General features: G+C 34.5%; 2 protein-coding genes across 10 annotated transcripts in view; one reads left to right on the top strand and one right to left on the bottom strand.

The window, feature by feature from the left end:
• Positions 1 to 7,488, top strand: part of LOC112057725 (low-density lipoprotein receptor) — a 313,316-nt gene extending 305,828 nt beyond the window's left edge. For 8 of the 9 annotated variants that reach the window (XM_052882318.1, XM_052882299.1, XM_052882313.1 and 5 more), the window contains 3 exons: positions 761 to 879; positions 4,387 to 4,545; positions 6,164 to 7,488. In XM_052882318.1, coding sequence (XP_052738278.1) covers positions 761 to 879; positions 4,387 to 4,545; positions 6,164 to 6,208 — 323 coding nt within the window. In that variant the 3' untranslated portion in view covers positions 6,209 to 7,488. Of the gene's footprint in view, positions 1 to 760; positions 880 to 4,386; positions 5,453 to 6,163 lie in introns of all 9 variants that reach the window. The other variant, XR_008250937.1, reaches the window with a different exon arrangement.
• Positions 7,489 to 9,410: 1,922 nt separating this feature from the next.
• Positions 9,411 to 17,375, bottom strand: LOC112057723 (queuine tRNA-ribosyltransferase accessory subunit 2). The gene is made up of 7 exons (XM_024098259.2): positions 17,147 to 17,375; positions 15,784 to 16,052; positions 14,717 to 14,898; positions 13,770 to 13,939; positions 13,372 to 13,574; positions 12,687 to 12,812; positions 9,411 to 12,611 (listed from the first exon to the last, which is right to left on the bottom strand). The coding sequence occupies exons 1-7, from the start codon at positions 17,261 to 17,263 to the stop codon at positions 12,380 to 12,382; spliced, it is 1,299 nt and encodes a 432-aa protein (XP_023954027.2). The 5' UTR covers positions 17,264 to 17,375; the 3' UTR covers positions 9,411 to 12,379.
• Positions 17,376 to 21,921: the final 4,546 nt, after the last annotated feature.

Raw genomic sequence — 21,921 nt, forward strand, 5'->3', positions numbered from 1 at the left:
TATAAATAAATTGGGCCCAATTAAAGTCGTAAGAACTACTTCTTCACCAAGTTTTGGTTTTGTAAGACATGGAAATCCTATCTTAACTACGAGGTCATAAATTACTTCATGAACGAAGAGTTGACTCTTTGTTCAAGTCACAAAATACTTTTCGATAATGTTATATTAATTCTCAATGTCGTACAGCTTGGCCCTGAAGAATGAATTTTTGCAATAAATTAGAGGTTTCATATCATATAAGACAGGGAATTAGACCGGCACCCTGTCAGTACCGGCTTACGTACTCGTAGTATGTAGTTACGGACCTCAAAGGAAGAACGGACCTCAGTTATCTATACGAATGTTAACTAAAATCTAATTTCATAGTATCTACCTGTATGAATCATCGATCAAAACTTCAAAATTACTAATAAGTCAATAAACACTTGAACGGACATGCTTTGCGTTTTAACATTATCTTGCAATTTTCAAACGCTTGTTATGGTGAAGGTTTTCAACATCATCCTGTGAATAATCTTCTTTTTCTTTTGTATGTTTTATTTCTATTCTCGGATATATTAAACATTGTAAAATTGTTAATTTTTTAAGATGTAATGTCTTAAGATTCTAGATTAATATCAAGTAAAACAAAACAAGTTAGATGATTTAAATGAGAATTTTGATAAGAATGTCTTAAATAAAATTATTGTTTTGAGTCTCTAGATCGAAAGATGAACTTTATATAATTGTATTACTAAGACAACATTTTTGTTTATTACAGACGTACCGGAAACAACAAACAAGGCAGGATCAGGAATCTCAAGTAGCGGGCGCGACGCAAGTGTTGTTGCGGGCATTGTCGTTGCAGTGATCTCCGGAATAATAATACTTGGAGCTTTGGTAAGTTGATCGCCGAACATTAAAACCAGATTCTATTTCTCAGTTTAAAAAAAAATACCGTATATATAAATTAATTATTCAATTTGATAAGGAATTAGCCTTATTTGCAACAAGTTTCAGGCTAAAACTAAGATTACCAATCATCATAACAGCGTTGATCATAATTAATTGTTTAACACAGCATAATTGTTACATTTCAATAATTTAATCAACCTTTGACTGCCTAATTTCGCAATTAACATTGTTGTAATTTGTAAAGTTAATGCTCACTCGTTCACATACACGACCCTAGTTATAATTATAACGTTAACAATTTATGTAGGTATATCCTTGAGCATATCTAAATCGGAATACATGAATGAGTTTACATTAAACTTTTTAGTGAATCAACGCGAAACTTTTTGATCAATGACGTAAGCAGCCGTTTTAAATGTGTTACAGCATCCATTATAGTAGGTGTCCCTGAATCACAAATCTCATGAGCAATTCAATCAGTTTTTTAATCAAGCAAACAGTTCCGAAGACGTAGCCATGTCCTCGTTCTTGTAAGGCTTCTGCCCATGTCTCAGTTTCATTATATTGCTAATTAACAAATATTTTATTTAGTCAAAATAAACCGCAGATAACGCTGAAATTAAATTTTGTTAATTTTAGTTGAGATTTATTTAACGAAATTAATTTTAATATCCTTCCGTTTATAACATCGATTTTCCCGTCTAATTTATGATTGATTTCGATTATGTGAACACAATTAATTGTTGTTAACGTAACCGTACACGAGCTTTGAAATACCTATTAGGCCTTATGTTAGCTCGACTCTACTAGACAGAAGTACGACAATTGATAAATACAAAAAAAACAAACACGCAAGTCATGTTTATAACGGCAACCAAGTTTGAATTGGAGTAGAAATCAAGTGTAAAAATATTAAGAAATATGTTCCATAATACTTTTATGCTTTGTCATCCATAGCTTTTGATTACGAATATCATGCTTTTGTGACATTATCCATAGTGCTATCTAATTTACAAATGTTCATTTAGTCGCAAAACTTCAGGCTTTAATTTACGCATAGTTACGTATAATAATTGTCCTCCAATTTTAAAAGCTCTGTTACTAGAGCGACAATTGTCCACTTGACAACCAATTTAACGTAGAAAACGTGTTTATATTGGAGTGACATTAAGTCTACAAGAATTGCACTTAAAAAGAAAACCATACCGAGCAGTTTCAAGATAGACTGGTAGTCGAAGCTCGTATTATAATTGTAGTAAAACTTCACGAGTAACCGACTAGGCTTGTTTTCCACGCAATTACTTGCATTTTGAAGATACGAGTACGTACGCAGCACTACTTTAGCTACACTACTAGCTCTTGACCCTACTTGAAAAAATATTCACGACACGTGTCCGAAAGCGGCCTATGCATTCGCTATGAATGTTGTCCTTGCCTTGCTATCGTATTTCGTATTAACCGAGCGACGGTTACTTTCGTCTCGGGTGTCAGACGTAAGCAGTCGATTACCAATAAGGCGGTCGATGTGTAATTCATGTGTAGGTTTTAACGGTCTACAAATTATGCGGCATTTTTTTTTTTGATGAAATGATTCTCTTTATATTTGTTTTTACACTTACACCGGAAGATTGGCTGTATTTTTCGTATTTTAACCTTATCTAAAGGCTAACTTTAAAAACATGTTTTACAATAAGAAGCATTATAGGGCTTTCTAATTAAAGTTAGTAAACTGTAAAAGAAATCTAAAAAATGTTGAAAGTCGTCATAAATTTTACTAAATAAACAAATGAACAAAATGCTGAAATACCGAAATGCAGTCTGGCCTTCTAGTGTTATTTTGTAATGTTAAATTATAATGTTATTTTAAACAAAATACACGCTACCGGTGTTATCTAGTTTATTTATAACACTGTAATGACGGTACTTAAAGATAAAGTACGTAATTAATTAAATAATCTCTTTACTACATCGCACACCCAATTTCATTTCCGTCATATATCCATCAAATTGATAAATAAGCTGATGAGTTAAGATAATTTAATGCAATCAATTTATGCGTATTTTTATGCACCTTAAGTACCTAAAGGCAGCTAATTATATAATTCTATTTTTATTAAATTTCACGTTATCTGCAATATAATAAATCACTATTAAAGATTTCAATAAGGAAGATATTATGAAGTCTAAGTACTTAGATACAATCAACACAATATCAACTAGACACGAAACAGACAGAAAGCTAGTGAATTAAGATCTTAATATGATTAGTAAATGATAGAAATATAAAACAAATACTTAGCTTGTTTTCTTTTTCTTTTACCCAATTGTACAAATACTGTTTTCTAACCTATTGCAGTTGTTTGAGTTGAGTTACGTCTATACGTCGACGTCATACATTCCAAAGATTTTGTGATCTTAGTCAACTTCTTATATAATGGAGCCATCTTTGCTTCGTATCATATCAATAAAAATAATTAATAAAAATAATCGTTGACAAGGGCAAAATTGCAAAGTCTTCAACCCGACGCAACGTCGCCTGTCTATCGGTCTTTTATCGCATATACTTTGGAGAGTGTGCACAGGAACTTTACGATCTAGTTCCTCCGTCCCCATTTTACCACAGAACAGCGAGACGCCGTGAAAAATGGCATCCTTTTGTTGTCAACGTGCAATCAACCCGCACGAAACGTTTTGCGTCAACGTTCCTAATAAGAACTGCCAAAATATGGAATGCCCTTCCGGCGTCTGTGTTTCCTGACACGTATAATTTGTGCACCTTCAAGGCAAGAGTGAATAGGCATCTTCTAGGCAAGCGCGCTTCATCTTAGACCTCATCATTGCTTTCCATCAGGCTTGATTGTGGTCAAGCGTAAGCATAAAAAAAAGAAAAAAAAAAATAGTTTTAACTTTATTGTCACAATCAAAACCTTGAGCTTAAACGTCTATAAAACTTGTTATAGTCAATATATTCTGGGAAGTCAATTTAACGTATTTTAAATACAACAGCCTTTCTTGATGAGTACTGTTTACCAACAAACAAATTAAAAATGAGGGTATAAAGTCATTTCACACCTAATAATAATTTTTACAAAAATTTACTTGTTTTAAATTAATGAAAAAAAAAATTATTAGGTAAGCTCAGAAAAATAAGTTATGGTTAATATTTTTTATATAACATATTAAAACATGCATAATTTAAAATAAGTTATGAACTACATGCGTTTTCTACTTTCATTTCTAATTTCTTTGTTAGTAAACAGTACTCATCAAGAAAGGCAGTAGTATACTACTATCGTCTTACCACTATGCAACGCTAAATAGACAAACTAAATAATTCCATCAGTTGTTATTACCTTAAAATAATCTTGCTGCTTTATTAAGGTCGGTCTCGATCGGTACAGGTTTAATAATTAGATCAGTGTCTAGGTCTATCCCTAATCTTTTTCCTAGTGCAATGAACATACTTATTAACAATTCTTTTTTTATTCACAGATCGCGGTTGTCATGTACCGACATTACGTACATCGTAATGTCACCTCAATGAACTTCGACAACCCGGTGTACCGCAAGACAACGGAGAACCAATTTGCCCTCGAACAAAATGGATACGCACCAGGCAGCAAGCTATACCCCAGTACAGTGGGAGAGGAGGTAAGAGCGCTAACCGCAATGGAGTGCACACTCAATATACAAAACAGCCTCAGATAAGTCGGTCCAACCGGATCTACTATCCAATGTGGAAACAATTAAGCTGGAAACACATTGGCAACACGCTCACGCCACATGACACCACTATTATTGATTCATGCAACTCTATTAATACACATTTCACACTCGACAAAGTTAACTAAACAAGTAAGAAATGAAGCTCTAAATTTTCGCGAAAAGTTGCACAATTTTTTACATGGAAATTTTGGCAATTCTTTCAGTCTTTTGCAGCATTAACACATTACCACTTTGAATGTTAGTAAGATTGAATTAGATTCGACTTACATTGCTTTTATAGCGTGGCGTGTTGTAAATGTATCCGTGCCATTATGTTAAGTGGATATTGTAATCGACTTGCTGTCTTCTGTTAACATTTTTTGTCTACGCTCCAAAAATTATTTTCAAAATATCACTACACTAATTTTACGTACAATGAAACTATACAACCCCTATCTATCTATGTCTACTTATTTATAGCCAAAAAATATAATGTAAATAGTAAAAACAAATATTTAAATAGGTAAACATTTGGTAAGGTCTGCCTAAGACATTTTAAATTCGATGTATGTATTTAGTCTGATTATATTTATTAGGATTATTATATTAAGGAATTTATAGAAAATATTTTCGTTAGTGTATAAGGTCGTGGCGATAAATTGTGCCAACGTTTTTACCGCATCAGTATTAAAGAATAGTTGCCAAAAAAAATGGTATTTGATGGTAGGTGTAACATTGTAAATAGTACCATTAATAGTGTTTTGTCCTTTGCATAGTATAGGCCATATTTTTATAATTTACTGCTGAGATATTTATTTTTCATGCGTTATCAAACGAGGGCTTCTAATTTTCGGTAAGTTATATGTGATAGTAACGCCAAAAACATAGGTAGACGTGTTACATGCTGCGATGCTACGTGCATCAACATAAGATCTTGGTATTTCATTACCCCAGACATACATTTACAAACAGCCAAAGTGTCAAACTTTCTGCTCTCGGAAGACTGCTTGGGTTTGGATATAAGATAAACAGCCAACGTTGCTCAGCCGGTGCGTTGGTATTCAAAATTGAAGGAGCATCAGCAGTGCAAAAACACACTATTAATGAATTACCTGTCTGGTATTTATTTATCCACGCCAGTCCTGGATTAGCATTTAAGCTATTGCTTAGGCCAGCCCGTCCAGGCATCAAAGACGATCGAGAGAAAAAAGAGCCCACGAAAGTTCAAAATTTAAAAATCTGCGCGTTTTAAATTGATGATAGGTACATATTTTACCTACCTATTCGTTCACTTAATTAAAGGGGTCCACAGGGGCAGATTGCTAAGGCATCAAATTACACACAAATTATATTGTATTGTCACTTACTACCACATCCAAAGCTGTACGTCTTCCGGGAATAGAAGAACTACCTATACTAAGATTTGATTATAAGACGATACACGTGGTGTCACTAGCATAGTCTTTGTGTCAACTAATTTATTGATTATCCGAAATGTAGTCCTCACGCCGAATTATAAAATTAGTTCACAAATAGCAATCTAAATTATTTTTTTTCTTTCCAGAGTCAAGAGCCGCTCAATACACCCGGTACAAATGAGTTTGTATAGTGCAAGGGCCGGGAGTAAATATATTATAATGTCTCTAAATGTGAAAAGAAAAAGAAGGACATGTGATACTATAAAAAAAATAGTGTAAACCAGTGAAAGGGGACGCAGCTAACTTTATGTAGTGAACGTTTGTTAGCTTTAGTGCAGTGAGGGGCATTGGAACAAAGTTCTTTTTGCTATCAAGCTATCGTTTACGCGAAACTCGAAATTAATACTAAGTGTATGATTTATTACAATGCATTGTCATTTTAAAACTGAGATCTTGCTTTTGTATTACCTACTTGTATCACATAATGTTAGAATAGAGGAATTGTGTCGGCTAATTTGTAGTACTGTGAATAGTTGAAGTGATGATGTAGCCAATAGGATTACAATAATCTGTGATGGACATATCACGCTCTCTTGAAATTGTAGGTATGAACTGATAACACGTTTTCTATGCTTGTCATACTAATTTTTCGCCTATAAATTTCTCTTTTGATAACTTATGTAATCGTATTGGCTATAACTTATCAATTATGCCTGGTGCATTGCAATTATTTGTAGTGTTTACAAAGTTTTATATTCCATTTTTAGTTAAGGGTTTTAACTCTTTTGTGAGACACTTTACAAAATTATCATTAGAACGAAGAAACTCATATCTAAGAGCAAACATTACTTGAATAAGCATAAAGGGATGAATACTTTTATGTATGAAAAAAATACCGAAGATGAAAGTTACTAATTTAATCATTTTAAATCATGTTTTTATCTAGATAGTAATATTTAATTTATTGGAATTATGAATGTTTTAATGAAATGTCTAATGTAAGTTACATTAGCCGATGTTTAGGCTATTTATTACATCGCTGTATTTTATGTGCCAATTAGTAGTGAATTCAATAATTAATCGTTCGCCAAATGAATGTCCTTATAAACTATACTCATTTTTATATCTCAATGTATTATATAATTCGAATTTTATAGTTTATTTAAAATGATATATTTAAATACTGTTGTGCATTAAACAGTTACAATATTTCGTTATATATATTTTATATGAAGGTTGGGTTGTACGTATTTTTATTGATAACACATTAGGCCTGTATTCGAACAATGAAATTTCAAGCAAAATCCTGCCAAACCCTCTAAATCTATATTAGTTTGTAATACACCTATTTGTAATGTAATACAATTACATAACTTGATGCACATTTCATATGGTACGCCTAGCTCAATAAGTGTGGTCACTAAAATATTATGTAAATATCGTCAATAAAATATTATGTAAAATGTGTTAACTCATTCATTTCATTTCACAAACCTGCTCTATGCTATCTGGTGTGACCCAATGTTTACTATCAATAAATATAAAGCTCAATCATAAACGTAAACGCCGAGTCTAATAACATAAAATGACGAAATCTGTATTGTGACAACAACAAAAGAAAAAAAAAAATTTTATTCTTTACAAGTTAGCGCTTTATTACAATCTCACCTGATGGTAAGTTATGATGCAATCTACTATGGAAGCGGACTAACTTGTTAGGAGGAGGATGAAACTACATATCTTTCGGTTTTTACACATCGTACCGGAACGCAAAATTGCTTAGCGGTACGTCTTTGCCGATAGGGTGATAACTAGCCACAGCCGAGGCCTCCCACCAGCCAGACCTGAATTAAGAAAATCTCAATCGGCCCAGCCAGGGATCGAACCCAGGACCTCCGTCTTGTAAATTATATATTTCTCATGTCGGATTTCGCACTATAAGAGACACTTTTATGGTAAGTACCTATAAGTATATGCTAAACTAAAATTTAACAGTCGTGAAAGACGGTATTAGGAGAGGGTACCTACGACAATAGACTAACGAGGCGGGAATCGAATTACCACCCCTCGGTGATGAGTCCGATCGCTTTACCGTTGAGCTATAGAGGCTTTATACTTAGAAAATATACTGTCAGTTGCGTGCATCCCATAGATGCAAAGATGCACTGCCTTCCCTGAGGCCCCATTACGAACCAGGGCCTGAAGGGACGTCGATTCTCATTCTACAAACGCTAACGATTTGAAAACTAAAAAAATGTATGCGAAACGAACGACAGATCCGATCGATAACTTAATCACGTGACCTGTCGATAACACATGTCATTTCTATAATTTTTTTAAGTTTTGAAGCCTTAGCGATTGTAGAAAGAGAATCGCCGTGCTACGTGGTACGCAACGTTTTTTATGTTGTAGGTATATGCTTACGCTTCACTACAATCATGCTTGATGGAAAGCAATGATAAATGCCTACCCTAATTAAAATCCCTGTGCCTACCATTGCCTAGGAGTAAATATATAGGAGGTACATGTGACGCGAAAGGCAAGAATGTACCTACCGTATGACGTCAACGCTCAACGCTGCACATTCTTATCAAATACGTTATTTTCTGACTAATCGGTTTTACATTACACTAGCGTATGTAGGTATCGGAGTCGGTGCGCTGAAGTACTAGCAGAATAGGCTACTTGCCTCTTTTGTAAACAGTGTTTTAATTGAATTATGGAAGTATTATAAGCTATATTTTATTTTGTCCCGTCAACCAGTAAAAAATTTAATATAAATGAAAAAATATCTACGTAAAATTTTTGCCGCCGAAACACAACACATTAGCAAGTGACGTCATTCATAGAGATAACATGATTGGCGTTTGCAGTGATCTGATATATCACGTCACCACAAGTGCCAATCACAAACCGATGCCTTGTAGCGAATGAAGTCACAGTTTATGATTGGCGTTTGCGGTGACGTGATAAAAATACAATTTTGTTTTATAAAAATATTACAATTACGAGATTATTTTCACAAATAAAAATGTGATTAGAGTTTCTAAGCATCTAAACTGCCTATATGCAAAAAATCTTCTAGTTTTGTACAGCAGGCAGTAGCCTATTCAGGTGAAGTGAAAGACGAATGCCTACACAGAAGAAACGATGGAGATGATGGTTTTTTTTTATTTAGGTCATCGTCATTATCCACCCGAAATCAGCTCACTACTGAGCTCGAGTCTCGAGCTGACCGGAACGAAATTAGAAAATCCTAAATTGACCTGAGCTGGGAATCGAACCCAGGACCTCTATTAAAAACAATTTTAAAGGGCATACATAGTTGCTGCAAAGCTGCAATAGAATTGTCTGTGGGTTAGGTAAAGGAAATAGTAGAAAAAAAAAATATGACAGTTATAATAAATTTATTTACCTATCACATAGGTAACATTAAAGTCTTATATGTATGCATATTGAAGTTGAATTTTTTCAAGTTATGTAACTTAGTTAAATATTAGATAACTAAGTTAAATAACTTTAAACAATTGTAATGTTAACACACTGAAAATGCATCATCGAAATTTTTGTTTGATTTGTAATCTGTATGTCTTTATGTATTCACTTTATATAGTGATAGTTGAGGGATTAAGTACACCGTCCCACCTGATGTTAGATGGAAAATTTCACAAAGTATAACTGCACAGTGCATATTATAGCCTGGCAAGATCGTTGATAAGGCTCCCATGATATGCGGGCGACGGGCGGAAAGACTGTGCGGGTGTGAAATAGTGCGTGCGGAGAAGTGACGAGCACCAGTCGTGGGTTTTTCATTCATCGCTACACGCTGCCCACCCCGCGCGCAACATTGGGAGTGTTACGAACGAAGTTGCCAAGCTATAGTGAAACATCCTATATTGTGCAAACCATCAACCTCAGGCATAGGTGTTAAGCTTTATCATCATCAAATCAGCCAATGGACGCCCACTGCAAGACATAGGCCTTTTGTAGGGACTTCCAAACATCACGATCCTGAGCCGCCTGCATCCAGCGAATCCCTGCGACTCGCTTGTTGCCTGGTAGGGGGTCGACCAACACTGCGCTTTTTAGTGCGGGGTCGTCTTTCCAGCACCTTGGGACCCCAGCGTCCATTGGTTCTTCGTTATTTGGTAATGGCGGTCGTATTGTCATTTGTGTAAGGCGCTGTCAATTTTAGTTCAGGTTTTAGCCGCGGGACTTCTTTCGTGGCGCGGAGTATATATGATTTCCACATAAAATGCTTATTTTTCGAAAATTCATAAGTTTTTTTTACTCAATTACTTTTAAAAAAAAATTACTTATATGCTACCACACACACACAATATTATATTTAAACTTATACACTAACACAATCATATTATGCGAAAACTTATAACAGAATATTAGGTAGGTTTGTTGTACTAATTATTGGTTCAAAATGATTAATTTTGGTTCTTCACAGCACTTAATACTAACGATAAACTAAAACTAATAAATAATTAAATTAAATTATAAAAAAAACAACTAATAAAATCCATTTCTTTTTACTTTACTAATGCAATACAATGAAGTTGAAGGCTTCGCCAATCTAAACAATTTGAAATTAAGCCAATCATAACTTTTAGAAAACTATTGAGTAATATGTGAATATTTTTTACTGTATCAAGTAAGAATTCTAGTTAAAGATAGTGAACTCGATCTATACTGATATTATAAAGAGGTAATTTGAATCTTCGTTTGTTCGAAAATACGAATACGGTATTCGGTTCTGAAGCTACTGGGCTATAAAAAAATATTTTCATCAACGGAAAGCTACATTATCAGTGAATAAAATAAGGCTATATTTGACCCCCGTATTTCCACGGCAATGGGAACTAAATGGGCGAAACCTCACGGTTCTGCTAGTCCTTTACAAAGATACCCGCGACGTCGTTCGCGTGAAATTCTGTTTTTACAAATCCCGGGAACCATGGAATTTTCGGGGGTAAAAAGTATACCTATGTTCTACCCCAAGGTCCAATTTATCTCTATATCGAATTTCATCAACATTGGAATAGTGGTTTAGCTGTGAAAGACGACAGACAGACAGACTAACTTTCGAATTTATAATATTAATTAATAATTAATGGAGATAATCCATATACGATTATCACCATTATGTTCATAATAATCAAGAAAATTATTAATTTTATGCACCAACTCAAATCAACATTCTGCTTATATCACGATTTCATTTAGAATGAACAGTGGAATTTTAAAAACATTCTAAACGACAAGTAGAAATATAAATAATAATAAATTAATACTTAGCTACAAATAAATAACGCTATCGGTATGTTCTAACACTTCTAACACAATATACAAATAAAAAAATTACTGGTACAGTAGGTATCATAAATTAGGTAGTAAATTCTACAATACTTCTAATCTATCTATATAGAGTATACTTACACAAATAGATTCAAATATATACACATATATAATATGTAAAGATAGGCAGTTTTTTAGTCCCGCTAGAATTCAAAATTCGTTCGAACAAACAAAATCTACTTATTACTGTTTATAATTTTAAATCTAAGAGACAGTGACAGTCTAAGAGACAGTACGGAAAACAAATACAATGACAAATTTTAATATTAAAAAGCAATGTGTGCCTGTGTGAAGTTTCTTTAAATGTTTGTTTTTTTGTCACAAAGTGACCGTTTAACGAGATGACATATCACTCAAGACATACAATAATTTAACTAAAGGTTTAATTTAAAAAAAATACAGGTTCTCGAATAGTCGAAAAATTCTAAATCAATTGTCAATATGCATGTTATTTGAATTAAGGTCAGATATTTTCTTTTGTTAATTAATTTAATAATAGTAAAGAAATATCAGCTCTGGTTCGAAAAGTGACATATTTTTCCACATTTACAATTAAAAAGTGTGTTTGTTATTTTTGACGTCATAGTTCACCTCATGGTGCGCTAAAATGGTGGTGTTTTAAATGTCTGGCAAGTTCGTTGATAACACTCCCATGATATGCGGGCGACAGGGGGATAGACTGCGCAGGTGTAAAATCGTAAGTGCGGGGAAGTGACGTGCATCAGTCGTGGGTTTTTCATTCATCGTTACACACCCCCCGGCCGGCGCGGAACATCAGGAGTGTTACTAACGAAGTTGCCAAGCTATACATTATTTTAGTTTTTTAGAAAACGTTTTTGGTGATTTAACTTAATTATAGCTGATAAGTCAGAAATCAATTAATAATATCAAAAATACATGCATATTGCCTTTTTTACATCAGATTTTCCTTTCAATAGATAATGTTTGATATGGGACAACATATATATCCATTTCCATATATAAATACAATACATTTAACTACCATTATTACTTTTCACTTCACTCACTAGTCTTTGCTTTTTCTTTTTGGAGCTTGGCTTTTCTGTCTGTACATTGGGTCCATTTTGGGCCTTATATCGATATGGTGCGAAGTCCTTCAGCATTTCACACTGCTTTGTAATGTGTTGCTTGAATACTGCAAACGTATTTGAGGCGATGTGTTGACGAGCGTGGCAGAACATTTGGTCGAAGTGATGGAGATTATGTCTAAAAGTGTAAATAAAAATGAATATACAAATATATGAGCCATGATATTCAGAAGAAAAAAAAATTAAAACTTACATGCTTAGTAACACAGAGGCCAACATTTCTCGCGTGTTTAACAAGTGTCTTATATATGCACGCGTATGTTTTCTACACGCTAGACATTCACATCCTCCCAAAATTGGAGTGAAATCTTCTTTATATCTGGAATGTGATAAAAACAAAATTAAACCACTGATAAGTCATAGTCGTACCAGAGGTCGTCACTTAACATCAGGTGCGACGACGGTTTACTTGTCATTGAATAAAAAAAAAGTCCACCTAGTGAGAGCACAACCAATACTGCGTACCCCGTACCTAGTATGGCATCGCCATTCCAACACCTTGGGACCTAAGATCCATGGACTCTTTAAACTATTTGCCCTGACTGCCCCGTATTAATATCAATATTTAAACCTTGTTATTAATACAAGTTGGGAGAGATGTTTACCAATAATTGTTACCAACCAGATGTTTTTTTTTACTGTTGCTTAATTAATAGTTATACAACTTAACAGACGCTCAGAAACTTTTTATTACCTGAAGGCCAAGTTAGCTACAAGAATCAAGAATTGTCGTCAATGAAAAAGCTGAGTATCTCATCAAGATGAAGCTACTCACGGAAAACTAACTTGATAGTAATTAATTGTAAAAATGTTCTACGGATCCTACTATTATAAAATGTATAACTTATCGATGTCAAACACATGCAAAATTATCTTACCTTTCATCAATCATATCTAGCAGGTACATTGTATCATTATCTTTGGTAATGTCAAAGTTCAACTTCAAGGCAACCCCCATGTTAGTTAGCTTCACAGGGTACGACCCATCAAACAAGTCCCAGCCCTGTTCCACAGCTGATAATACTACACTGGGGTTCCAATGTCCTTCAAATATGCGAACCAAGTCTTTTGGGAATGCTTTCTGAAATTATTAAAATTGCAAATTTTAGATATATGTACATACATCTTCTTGATAGACAACGAGTCAATTTTTTTTCGTGTTCAGTTATGTCTATCAGTGATCAGTCTCTTGACTATAAACTGAATTTTTCACAGCATAATGTTTCTAAAGAGTCAATTTAATATTATTATACATTGTGACAAAAATTAAACTTACTCCAACTTTATCTAACAGCTTATTCAAAATTTCTGAATCAATGTCCATGGTTTCTTCCGTCCCATCCACAATACCTTGAAGAGCAATCCCAGTCAGACTATCCACATGTTTCAATGTATTACTAATACTATCATCGAGTTTCTTTTCACTTCCAGAACCTACTACAACTCCTGGAATAACAGAATATATAGCATTAACTTATTATACATTCATTTGGCTATGATAATAATTAATTTAATTAAATGAAATAGTTCCAGAGATTACCCTCTACAACCTCATGTACTTTACCTCTTTATTATTTAGTATAATATTATTATTTAGTATAGATTTTCTATAAGATAAGAAAGAGCCGTGATAGCCCAATGGATATGAGCTTAGATACTGGAGGGTATGGGTCTGGGCCGTTGCATGCACCTTCAACTTTTCAGTTGTGTGCATTTGAAGAAATTAATTATTATGTGTCTCAGACAGTGAAGGTGAATACCAAAGAATATTCTTAATTCTGTGTTAAAACAAAACGTTATGTGATTATTCCCCATATAAATTTTTTATATTTGTGTATGTTCAAAGGAAAACATTATAATCAATTTATATAACTGTCAAAATTATTAATGCTATTGTCATTCTATACTTTAGTACGCAAGAAAACTAACACATCCATTTTGAATCACGAAAGATTTTTATTTGTCTCCAAAAAAGGGCGAAGTCTTGGAACAAACAAATCTACCAAACATAATTTGGTCCTTCAAGCCGGATCAATACGAAGTACGAAAAACAAATCACGCAACAATCTCAACTTCAACTATAACTAAGAGGTTCAGGAGAAGTGAAGTCTGCCAATCCGTATTGGGCCAGCATAGTGGCCTAACCCCTCTCATTCTGAGAGGAGATTCGAGCTCAGCAGTGAGCCGAATGTGGGTTGATAACGAATAATTAAAGATACAAACCAACAAGAGAACTGTTCTGCAGCTCTTTCGATGTCTTACATCTGTCCACACAAGTTTTGAGCATGGTATAACTCCTTTCCACTGACTTGGATAAACGCTTGCCCCCTTCATTTATTGATGTGCGGCCATCTGCAATCGCCAAAATTATGTCTGGTTTGAATATTTCCATTACATCCATATATCTGGAAATTTTTATTTTAAGTACTAGTAATTTAAATTAAATAATAAATAGTTAATTTTATGTAATACTGCAACTTTTTTTAATAGTTGCCTATTAAAAAAGTTAATGTATTACGTTATTAATGTGTTTTTTTATACCAATCAGTGCTCTATGTAAGTATGACAATTATTATCAAATGAGTAGGTTTGAACCCAAGAAAAAAATATTAAATCATTTTAGTATTGTGTTATCTTTTAAAATGATATTTGACCTTTCCATACATACTACTAAATAGATATTTGACCTTTCCAGTGGTTTATGATAAAGTTATCTAAATATAATTTTATCTCTTCTAAAATAGGACAGAGAATGCTCCTAGCTATTATGTTATAACTTAGTTACTGATTGCTTTACCACTTGCTAAAGTTGTTACGAATTCATATTCAAAATAACTTTTTATTTAGCAAAATAAAATTAAATGGGCAAAATAGTATAGTATGTCAAAAAATGCAGTATTTAATTTCTGTATTGCACCATACTATGACAAATGCAGGCCCAAGATACAATTTTGTCTGCATATTGCTCACTCTTCATTATATATTATATTACTTCTGTACACCCTAGCCTATATTTTTTCTTCGTTAGGTTGCCTGGAAGAGATTGCTTTTTAGCAATAAGGCCGCCTATTGTGCATTTCTTTTTTTCATTATTTTTTTGTACTGTATGTTTCGTTATGGTGTACAATAAAGTGTATTTTCATTTCATTTCTTCCATCATTCCATCGCAACAAAAGAAAGAGATCTATGTAGATAACAAGATAATAATGGTATGCATCATTAAGTAGTGTGACAAAAGTTATATGATACACACACTAGCATCATTAAATAGTTAAAATCTTGCATCTTACCTATCAGCTGAAATCATTTTCTTCCCATTTTTTGTCCACAAGGGTACTCTATCAAGCTCAAAGTGCCCCATCGGTGTACTCTCAGACAAACTATGCAATGTAGTACAAGTTGCATGTCCCTGCAAACCAGCAAACTTTGCCACTCCATCATTTTGTACTTTCACACCAGTTTCTAAATGTATTGAATTGGAAAGTGGTAGCCATAGTAATTTCGTATTGGAGAACACTTGAGACAAAACTTCAGCTGTTAAATGCACGATGCTGCCTCCCTAGAAATGAAAATAAAAGAAGCTGAGTCATTGATTGATCACATATAACAGACTAAGTAAAAGTTACTACTAAGTTTGACGGCCTCCGTGGCACAGTGGTATGTGCGGTGGATTTACAAGACGGAGGTCCTGGGTTCAAATCCCGGCTTTAGTTACCACCCTACCAACAAAGACATACTGCCAAACTGTCATGTAGAAACCGAAAGGGGTATGAATTTCACCCTAATCCTAACAAGTTAGCCCGCTTATATCTTAGATTGCATCTTCATTTACCATCTCGTGAGATTATAGTCAAGGGCTAACTTGTAAAGAATAAAAAAAACAGACTTTTTAAACAGACACAGACAATTTAGCACTTGTGTGCAGTCTGCCAATCTGCATTGGGCCAGCGTGGTGGTTACGAGGGCCTAACCCCTCTCATTCTGAGAGGTGACTCAAGCTCAACAGTGAGCCAAATATGAGTTGATAATGATGAATGATGATGACGATAAGAACAGGAACTTCTCATTTTGTACAATATTTATGAACCTATAGTGCCTACCCTAGTTCGTACCCTTATGCACACCACCTTTAGCAGCAATCTCATCTGATGCTGAGTTTAAGATGGTAGTAGATTTAGAAGAGGTACAAGTTTGAAATATAAAGGTTACTTTAAGTATTTTTTTTATTTTTGAAGCTACTTTTGTGATCACTTTACAATCAGTAAAGTAGCCACACTTTACAAATTGTGTACTGTGATTAATACAGTAAGTTCCTCCATATTCATAAATATTTAACTGTTTAAATAAGTTCCTATGAATGCTTGCTAGATGAAGACAGTGCAATTCACAATACAGTGATCAGAAGAATAAATTTAGAGAAGAATGACAGAGAATAGCATATAACAATAAATGCATTCCAAGAAATTGTGAATCATTACAGGAAAGATTAGATAAAATGATACCTACTAAGTTTTGAATACAAATCCACGTGGTTACGTGTGTCGTGTCGTTACTCGTCACTTTACGGTATTTGTTTTATTTATATAGCACATTTTTATTTATAGTTTTGGGTAAAAAGTTTATATTGATGATGAAGTTTGGAACTACAGGTACCTGAGTGAACAATGCAGTCGTAGGTGTCTCGATTTCAGCGCCGGGTGATTTAAGGAAACCGGTGAGGTTACCAATACGCTCGCTACCGCAGCCTGTTTGTTTGATTGAAAATCGCATTGTTTTACAGTTTTATCAAGTTTATTAATTTAATACTTAATTAATTAATTTAAGTAATTCTGAAACTAAAGAAGAAAGAAGACCGCGTAAACGACAAACGTGCCGAAACGTAAACGAGTCTGTCAGTGTCATAACTCATAAGTCATTGTCAAATTGTCAATTGTCAATATGTACCACAAACGGCTAAAAAGATATATGTACACAATAGTTTTGCTAAATGTCAACTGAAAGAAAATTAATAATGTTAAATATTGTCTATGGACATACTCTGGCTTTGACTAAATTAGATCTGAAAATCTGGAACTGACTCACACTCACTAAATGTCCCTTTTGTCAAAGTAGGTACAAGAATAGCGATTTAACGCGTTTATAAATAAAACTGTTTTGTTTATAAACGCGCTAAGTTATATTTTTGTCATCGTTTTTGTCTTGTGGAGATTTCCATGTATGTTGTAGTAAGTGGGCCTTTATGTCGTAATATACTTATTCGCGATCTAAGAGTTAAATACCCACCTAGTTAGGCAGATACTTATATGTATAACTACTGGAGGCCTGTGACTACGTTCGCGTGAAATTGTATTTTTTACAAATCCCGCGGGAACCTTGGACTTTTCGGGTTAAAAAGTTCTGCTCTAAGGTTCAATTATTTTTCTTTATTTCAATGAATCAATCAATTTATTTATTTTTACCAAAATATCATCCAAAATAGTTATAGCGTAAGTATGGCCGTGAGAAGTCCTCCATTTTTAGAGTAATAAATCTTAAAAATTGTCCATAAATCATAAAAAATTTACGAAATTTAATGTAATTCAATTTTTTTTCAAATTTTATACCCTGAAGGGTGGAAAGGGAATAAAATTTGTAAAAAAAATTAAAAATCCATTTTTCAAGTCACATTTATAAATGGTCTGCAAACGATCGGTTTAGGATAAAAAAGAAAAATATCCCATAAAGAGTTGAAAAAGATTATTTATTTGTGTTTTTGTTAACTGACTTCAAAAAAGAAGTTCTCTATTCGTCCAAATCTTTTTTTTTGTAAATGTTTATCGATTACTCGAAGATGCCGGAACCGATTTGGATGATTCTTTTGTCTTTATTTGAAGCGGTTCCATAATCATCATCTACAAATCTGATGATGGAATCCTGGAGAATTCAAGGGAACTCCTCAATTTTCATAAGCATGCTCAAGATTATTATAGTGTTTTATTTGCCTAACTTAACTTAATTTTTGCGCAAATTGCGTATTTGCATAGGTACGTAAAGCATTATTTAGTGAAGTTGAAAAAAGACCCTATTTTTTTTAATTCTGTTCTAGTAAATATACGGACTTAATCCATGTATAAATCCGAAAGATCATTCAACATGAAATCTCAAGTAGGTACCTACCGTTTGACGTACAAACATGAAAATTGGCAGAGACGTAGTTTATAGTTGTAGGTATCCGCTAAGAACGGATTTTGCTATAGGGCCGGATTAAAGAGGTTTAAAGGCTCTCACATCTTTGTATGAAAGTCCTTCTTTCTTTCATGCTACAAAATTGAAATTTAGCAGGAAGGTAGTTAATAATAAGTAGTCTAAAGGATTTCGCCAGTCTATTACTTTTTATTTGTGCTACAAATAAATTAGAACGTTATTTTTGTATTTGTGCTTAAGATATGGCAGGGAGGTAGTTAACAGTTAATAAACTTTTCGGCTGGGGATTTGTGATAGGGCCTCCGACCATGGCTTTAGCTGGGCTTCCCACAAGCGGGAATAACCCAGTGAAGGCACAAACCCCTCATTCTTCCTAGCGATAGCTAGAATTCTCCCAAGGCTATTGGCCACCCCAAGGACCCTGTCGTTTTTACGACAGGCGATTGAAACCACAGGCAAGGGGCCCAGCCCCGAACCTGTTTCCCCACACCTCTGCGGGTGTGAGGGATTTCCACGTCCGTGGCTTCGGCTGGGCATTTCACTCAAGCTTATAAAACGCGTGGCCTGCGGCTGCGCACTCAATAGTATACTATCCTTCGGCCGGAGGTTTGTGATAGGGCATCCGATAGTGCCTTCGGCAGGGGATTTTACCCATGCATATAAAACGCGCGGCTCCCGACCGCCCTCTAAATTATACACTGGCCTTCGGCCAGGGGCTTGTGATAGGGCTTCTAGCCGTGGTTACGGCTGGGCATTTCACCCAAGCACATAAAATGCGGACATTCTACCCAAGCTCAAAACGTGCGGCCTCCGGCCGTTCATGTTTTGAGTTATAATTTTAGTAAAATGATACTGGACTTTTTATAACTATAAATAGAGGGGCGAAGGGGTTGAAAGTGTACATCGATTTGTACGCGGACGAAGTCGCGGGGATCTGCTAGTCTAGAATATAGTTATTTATAAGTAAGAATGCCAACAATACACACATTGAACACTATTCAAAAAATAGAAAATACGACTTAAAAAATCCGATAATAATGTTCCTACCTACTTACCTGAAATATATAATATACATACATATAAATTGAAATTGTAACAATAACATAAAAAAAATATTTGGTAGGTAAAAATGTATGGTCGCACCGAGAATTTCAAAGAAAACCCAAATTTGACTTATGATTAGATTTAATATTAGAAACTACAGCTAAGTTACAAGTAAGTGCCTGTTTACTCCAAAGTTGGGAGTAAAAGTGTTAAAATAATTATTACATATTGTGAAAGAGTAGGTGACGCTCATACAAAGGAATGCGGCCGAACAATGGGTGCAATCTTGCACTTTTGGCAAGGGCTGCCTCACGTACTCGCTGCAGGGTTGCCTCGCGTAACACCTCCCCCCGTAGAACAGCGCCTGAACACCTTTGATGTGAAGGAAGCTGGGGGTTGATCAGGGTCAAACCTTGTTCTGACTTCAGGGACTACAATTTCCGTTGGTGCTTCTTTAATAGATTCTTGGATACGCCAGTATTTCTTATAAATCAGGAACGCAATAAAGGACACACCAATTCCCACGATTACGAGATATAGTGGTATGGTTGTGTGGTATATACTGCTTTCGGTTGCTTCTAACTTTATATTTATCGGATGCTGCGCAGAAACTTTTGTGTTGATCTCATGTAGATGATTAAGGTTGATGGTATTTAACTCTATTGAAGTTGGTGATTGCAGCTGCGGTGATTCCTCTGAAGTTATATCCATAATCTTTAGTACTTGGCCTTCAATGTGATCGTTCCTATTTGAGATGACGAAGTCTGATGTAGTAATAGAGCAACTCTTCGGAATAGTTGCAAGGTAGCTTCCTTTTAATTCTTTGAAGAGATCCTGTCCGCAGGATACACGCACTTTAGAGGGTGTGGGGAAGTGCATAGTATAGTGTTTCTCGTCGAGCTCGTCATAAGCTGGGCGATGAATAGTTACTCGAGCCGCTTTGCATGTTGTTATCTTCTGTTGCTCAGTGATGAGTTGATGGATGCAATCTTCAGTATCTCGGTTCTGTATTCCGCTGTTCTCGTTGCAGATTTACCACTTGCTGGTCTTCGGGCATTCAGCCTCTATGTACCTGAATTCTTTGCCGTATATTGCCAGGAATGGGGAAGGAGATATAAGGATTTCATTGAACTTATTAGGAATCATAGATAATCTAAACAAGGTATATATTTGAGGAAGAACTATTGGGAATTTAAGAACTATAATAATTTCATTATCTTTATAATAATAACCTACTCTAATTATTTCATAATATTCTCTCATATCAACCTCAATTATATTGTCGCTGTTATACAAACTTCGCAACTTGCTGAATATATTATTAAGCGATTTTCTCTGAATAATTGAATGATGTAAAGTCGACACTTTAATAAAGGCTAACACATTTTGCAATCTAAGTATCTCTTGCGAAATCGCATCGACGTTGTCGTCGATTATTAAGAATGTTTGTGCTAAATGTGCATATTTAACTAGGTTGTAGTCACGAGTAGCATCTGCCTGACTAATTTTGTAAATTAACTGTTCGATTTTTACCTGATTTTTAGTGATATTATCTATTATGTTCGAGTATTGAGTCATCCATTCCTTAGAGATGCTAACATGATTATTCAATTCTGTTGCTAACTGATTTTCGCTAGATTTAAGATCTTTAATCGCTTGATTATAATGCAATGCATCTGTTTGATCTAGGTTACCCGTTATACTCTTAACTATACTACCAAGTCCATCTACTAATCCTCGTTTTGTACGATGTATTTCGAAGCTTTGTAATTGTTCAAGCACACTATAAGCTTTGTTAGTTAAGTACTGAATATGGGGTGAAAATAGTGAGTTAGTTTTGTTACTAAGCACTGGTTCTATGGCATCTAGTTGGTTAATTACCGAATTAACTTTAGTCTCGATGTCTTGTAGGTTAATGGATTGGATGAATGAATGATAGTGTGATATGATTCTAGTAGGACCTAGTTTGAAAGGCAAAACACCAGGGCCTTCATCAAGGTTCTCAAGTTTTACTTCCTGCGTCCATACAGTTACTGGCAGGAGAAGTAGTAGTATTAGATGAGCCCTGTAACAATTGATTATTTTTAAGCACTCTTTTAAGTCGGGACTTAGCAACGGGTCCTCGGCTTTTCTTAGTGTAAATGTGTATCGGTAAATTGGCAGTGATTTCGTCACACGTATAGCGTGGGGCCAATTTTTGT

Source organism: Bicyclus anynana, chromosome 1 (genome assembly GCF_947172395.1).
Source record: "Bicyclus anynana chromosome 1, ilBicAnyn1.1, whole genome shotgun sequence".
Classification (NCBI taxonomy): domain Eukaryota; kingdom Metazoa; phylum Arthropoda; class Insecta; order Lepidoptera; family Nymphalidae; genus Bicyclus; species Bicyclus anynana.